This window comes from Vombatus ursinus, unplaced genomic scaffold (genome assembly GCF_900497805.2).
Source record: "Vombatus ursinus unplaced genomic scaffold, bare-nosed wombat genome assembly UNPS02014812.1, whole genome shotgun sequence".
NCBI classification, from domain to species: Eukaryota; Metazoa; Chordata; class Mammalia; order Diprotodontia; family Vombatidae; genus Vombatus; species Vombatus ursinus.
The window spans coordinates 1,362,086-1,367,512 of record NW_020954590.1 but is presented as its reverse complement, the minus strand read 5'-3'; the positions used below and the strand labels follow the sequence as shown (position 1 = coordinate 1,367,512).

At 38.0% G+C, this 5,427-nt stretch overlaps 1 protein-coding gene across 1 annotated transcript in view; it reads left to right on the top strand.

Annotated features, from left to right (window-relative positions):
- LOC114053718 (epidermal retinol dehydrogenase 2-like) overlaps window positions 1-2,298 on the top strand; it is a 35,848-nt gene extending 33,550 nt beyond the window's left edge. Inside the window, exon 7 of the mRNA XM_027876847.1 lies at window positions 727-2,298. Coding sequence (XP_027732648.1) covers window positions 727-820 — 94 coding nt within the window. The 3' untranslated portion in view covers window positions 821-2,298. The remainder of the gene's footprint in view (window positions 1-726) is intronic.
- The last annotated feature ends 3,129 nt before the right edge of the window (window positions 2,299-5,427 follow it).

Sequence of the window (5,427 nt, the reverse complement as noted above, 5' to 3'; positions counted from 1 at the left end):
GAAAGAAAGAAAGAAAGAAAGAAAGAAAGAAAGAAAGAAAGAAAGAACTTTGGTCTATACTTCTTTCTAAATGTTATTCAATTCTGGTGGTTTTCAGCGATGTAATAAAAAGAACACTAGATTTTCATTCAGATTACCTGGATTCAAATCTAGTAAGTGTCAAAGGTGGGACTCCTGACTCCAAGTGCAGCACTCTATTCACTATACTACACAACCTCTGAGTTGTAACACAATGGATGGTGTGATTTTTGTTGTTGATGTTGAGTAGTTTCAGTCATGTCCAACTCTTTATGACCCCATTTGGGGTTTTCTTGGCAAAAATACTGGAGTTGTTTGCCATTTCCTTCTTCAGCACATTTTACAGATGAGGAAACTGAGGCAATACGGGTTAAGTGATTTGCCCAAGGTCACACAGCTAATAAATGTCTGAGGCCAGATTTGAATTCAGGTGTTCCTGACTCCAGGCCTGGCACTCTATATATTGTGCCACTTATCTGCCTGATGGCTCGACCTGCTAATCCAGCAATCCCTGGTAGATCTGAGGTATGTAGAAAGACCAGATCTAAGAAAAAAATACCTAATGTCCCTGGAGAGAATTTTTGCAGTATGTGTGTACCTGAATTTATGCAAAGTAGAACTTCAGAAAATGACACTTACATTCACCTGATCTGACAAAAGCATCCTGTTGAAGTATAACAAGAAATTCTGTCTTTATATTCCCTTTAGCTTTTTGCCAACCAAGGTGGCATTGGTTCTATGTGAATACTTGAAAATCTTTGAGGTAATGAATTGCTTCACAGGACGAGTAAAGAAGGATTGAAAACCAAACTCTAAGGAAGATGTCACTTAGAAATCCAAATCCAGCACTGCCAAATATTTGTTATTTCAGTGAAGAAATGACTAATGCTATTTGACACAATTTCTGAATACCAGTAAAATATATATCTTACTATCTAGGCTATATTTAGCTTTACCTAATTAGTCTACTACCTACCTAGCCTGAAATGTATATGTATATATGTATATATGTGTGTATATATATATATATATATATATATAATATGGGGGGTTTTTTCCTATTCTAGGAATGGTTAGATATTTTACTTTTCAAAAATCTAAGCCCAATCTTGACATGCCATTTGCACTGTCTTTGGGTGGGCAGGGGAAGAGGGAGGATATTAGTTAGACATCCTATTCTTAGTGATTCTTTCCCTTATCCAAATCTTTGGGTGACTTGAAGAAAGATTCCATGTGAACCAAGCAGCTTCTGGCTATAGTGGGAAAACTAAAGGTTGTAGGATTGGCTAAGGTCCAGGATGTATTTACATAGGTGTCACCATACCTACTCCCCTAACCATTTTCCCTTTTTCAGCTTACTTACCTTTTGAATAGAGAAAGTTAGTCTCTCATCCTCTCCTCCCAGAGCAGTAGCACCAGGATACCATCTATCTGCTCATCAGAAAATCACCTTACCTAATCACCTGAGGTACAGCTGAGTTTCAGATACATTCAACCACACAATTCTAGCTACTTCACATTATGTACATTTGCATAATCTTAGAAAGTTCCCTTAGGTAAACACCTCTATTTTTCCAGAAAAGGGATCAGAAAGAGTTACTGCCCTCCACTCCAGAAATGAACCTCATGGAATAAGATTCAAGCTTTTCCATAGGGCAGTTTCAGAAAACCAATATTGCTTTAGTTTCTTTACTGTTCTAAAATAATCCTGGAGTTAATCTGTCATATTTATAATGTTTGATCTACTAGATCAATCTAGTATTTGCAAATTAGCATTTAATTTTTTTCCAGAGAATAGAAAATTTGTATATCCTCATAATCTCCAATAGTGTTATGCTGTTCAGTTGATTGTATTTTTACAACTTAATCATCAGTTGGCAAGGTACTTTTCTCCTTTGAAATTAACTATGAAAGCAAGACTAAAAATTGTGCCTGTATTTGAAACTGCTCTCCAAATTTCCAAACTTCTTTACCATGAGGAAATCTTTACAAGTCAGCTATTTGTTGGTGGTACCTGCAAGACAACTGTGGAAAACCTGTTTTAAGTTCTTTTCATCCCTTCCCCCCCAACCCCAACTTTTTTTTGTGAGAAGGAATGAGAAATGTCCTAAAGGACCCTTAGTAAGATGACAAGATGAAAATATTTGAAAATCAATGGTCCTCCATCAGTGCTATGGGAGTCCTTGGGTAGGTAGGAACTTAATTGCTCCCTGATTATGGTTTGTAAAGCCTTAGCTTTTTGCAACTTGCACAATAAACCTATATCTTCATGTATTTGTATTTCTTCTCTGCTATACCATCTCCTTTTTGTTGTCCATTGTATGTATTGGGATCTCGATTAATAACTGTTGAGAATCTGGGAAAATAAAGGTAATATACATCACAAAACAGGGAAGTGTCTCCTTTGTGCCAAAACATAAAAAGAGCATTTTATTTCTTAGGAAAAGCCCTGCATTCAGTCAGTCACTCAAGAAGCATTTCCTAAGTGCTTCACTTTTGCCAAGTACTAAGCTAGATGCTAGAGAGACATTGTGGTTTTTAGTTATATCTGACTCTTTGTGACCCCATTTGGGGTTTTCTTGGCAAAGATACCAGAGTGGTTTGCCATTTCCTTCTCCAGCTCATTTTATAGATGAGGAAGTGAGGCATACAGGGTGAAATGACTTGCCCAGGATCACACAGCTAATAAGTATCTGAGGCTGGATTTGAACTCAGGAAGATTAGTCTTCCAAACTCCAGGGCCAGCATTCTATCTACTGTGCCATCTAGCTGCCCAGAGATAACAACTTTATATTGAACAACAACAACAAAAAACAATCAGTCTCTGTTTCAAAAGAAAAAAATGGGGTTGGGGGGATGACTAATATTCCAATTTCTTCAGTTGCAAAGTTAATTAAGAACAAAGCATAATATCACTCCTATATTATAGTCATTTATTCTGCTACTCTTAGGACCTATTTATTTAGTTAAGGAATGAAGGCAGAAACTAAGAAAACAGAATATAACAAAAGACTAGGGAACATAGGAGACATCCACTACATCACAGCACAGCTTACAACAATTATTTGTAATTGGAATTGCTGCAACAAAGTCACACAATTCAATTGCAGTTTCACAGTGCCCATAAAATTGTCTAAACAAATTCAGATCCTATTTTAAAAGCTCATATTCAAAAGTGAAAGACCACATGTCAAATAGAAAGATTGACCAAATCATAAATATTGAGGTAATTTAGTGCCACTGGCTATCAAATGGACTTGGCTTGTGTTTTTCATTTTCCATCCATGGGACTCATTCAAAATGCGGAATGAGTTGGGACAACACTTACACATACACACACACACACACACATACACATACACAAACACCACTGATCCCTGAAGGGAATAAGTCAATGGGACTCAACAGCAGAACTCTGTACCTAAGGAATGCCCCATCTGCTCCCTATGTATGTATCATCAATAGACATTGTCCTTTCCTTCCAGGACCACATAATCTAATGGTGACAAAAACAGCAAGATAATTTCTTCCTGGATGTGGTATTTTTGATTGTAGGTAAGAAATTGGAGAGAACACTTGATATGACCTAGTGGTTTTGTTTTTTTAACTTTTTCCATGTCAAAGACAGGCCCAAGAAACACATGGAAAATTTGTCAGCAATCAGCTTTTCATTTCCCCAGGGGTCTAGTACCAGCATGCTCCCTGGTACTGAGAGGAACTCATTCTGAAAATTGGAGGGAGTGTGGATGGACAGAAGTTGCAGAGAGTTAGAGCCTGAGAGAATGAAGACCATGGATCAGAGGGACAGAAGGGCAGAGAATGAGAAGGGAGAGCAACAAGCTCCTTGAAAATGCTAATTTCCTTCCGTACAGATAAACCTGGGCAGACCAAGTAGGCAGGTAGTTTGTTAAGTCTTTTCCAACATTTTCTTGACATTTCCAGCCAAGAAATAGGAAAAGATTTCCCTAGGTGAGCTAATACAGTCCAATCATTAGAGAAGGGAAGTGGATGGGTTTTTGTTCCTAACCTTGCACTCTTAAATAAATAAATAAATAAATAAATGGTCGTCTCAAAAAAAAAAAATTAGTGGAGGGGCAGGGAGGAGGAGAGAGTCATGACAGAGTATGGAAGACAATTTAGCCTTATTTCTTGGTTCATAAATGGCTGCCATCCTAGGTAAAATAAATGATCCTTCCAGCCTAGTATTGTTTCTGACAGTGATCTGGAGGAATCTTTTGTGGGGTATTATGATCCATCATGGACAGCTACATGGTACAGTGGATAGAGCACCAGACCTGGAGTCAGAAAGACTCATCTTCCTGAGTTCAATCCAGCCTCAGACACTTACTAGCTGTGTGACCCTGGGCAAGTTATTTAACCCTGTTTGCCTCAGTTTCCTCATCTCTGAAATGAGCTGGAAAAGGAAAAGGCAAACCACTCCAGTATCTGTGCCAAGAAAACCCCAAATGGGGTCACAGAGAGTTAGACACAACTGAAATGACAACATCAACAATTCATCATGATTCATCTTTAACAGTTATTGGCTAATCTATGCAAGGCACTGTGCCAGTTATTAGACCAAAGGTTCTTACTGATAATATCTAACTGGATTTGTGATCTTGCTGTGAGTATTCTCTGGAGGGAAGCAGTTCCTATCTAGCAGATCCTCTAATGGCCGGTAGAGTGGATAGGGCACTGGACTTGTCAGGAAGACCTGGGTTCAAATCCCACCTTAGACAATATATTTGTCACCCTCGTTAAGTCACTGAACTTCTCCATACCTCAGTTTGCCCACCAGTAAAATTAAGGGGTTGGTCTCTAAGGTCCCTTCCAGCTCTATATCTGTGATCCCGTGATTTAAATCTTCATTGGGTCTATTATTTTTTTTCAGCCTGTACAATATCTTGGGGCAGTACTTTCAATATATTTACTTTAAGCAATGTTAATGTCACAAAATTACTTGCCCTTCCAATACTTTCAGATTGAAGTAACAAATAGCTCTTTAGCATATGCTTGAAAAACTACACGCACTTTGAGTCCCACATTTTAAGAGGGATATTAATCAATTGAAGAACAACCAATGAATGATGACAAGATGTTGAGGGATCTGAAGAAAAAAATTTCATATGGGGAATATTTGAAGGAACTTAGTATGTTGAACCCAGAGAAGAGAAGACTTAGAAGGCAAAGGTTGTTATTTAAAAAAAGCCTGGACTCTGGGCAGCTCCAGAGCACAGAATGAGAACTAATGGGTGGAGATTGTAGGAGGCAGATGGCAGATTCTACATAAAGAATTTTCTTAAAAAAAAAAAAAAAGGAGTAGCCTGTTTTCTAAGATACTAAGTTCTCCATAACTGGAGGTACATGAATGGAGGCCAGATGTACTTAGATTTTTGTAGGCAGAGTGCC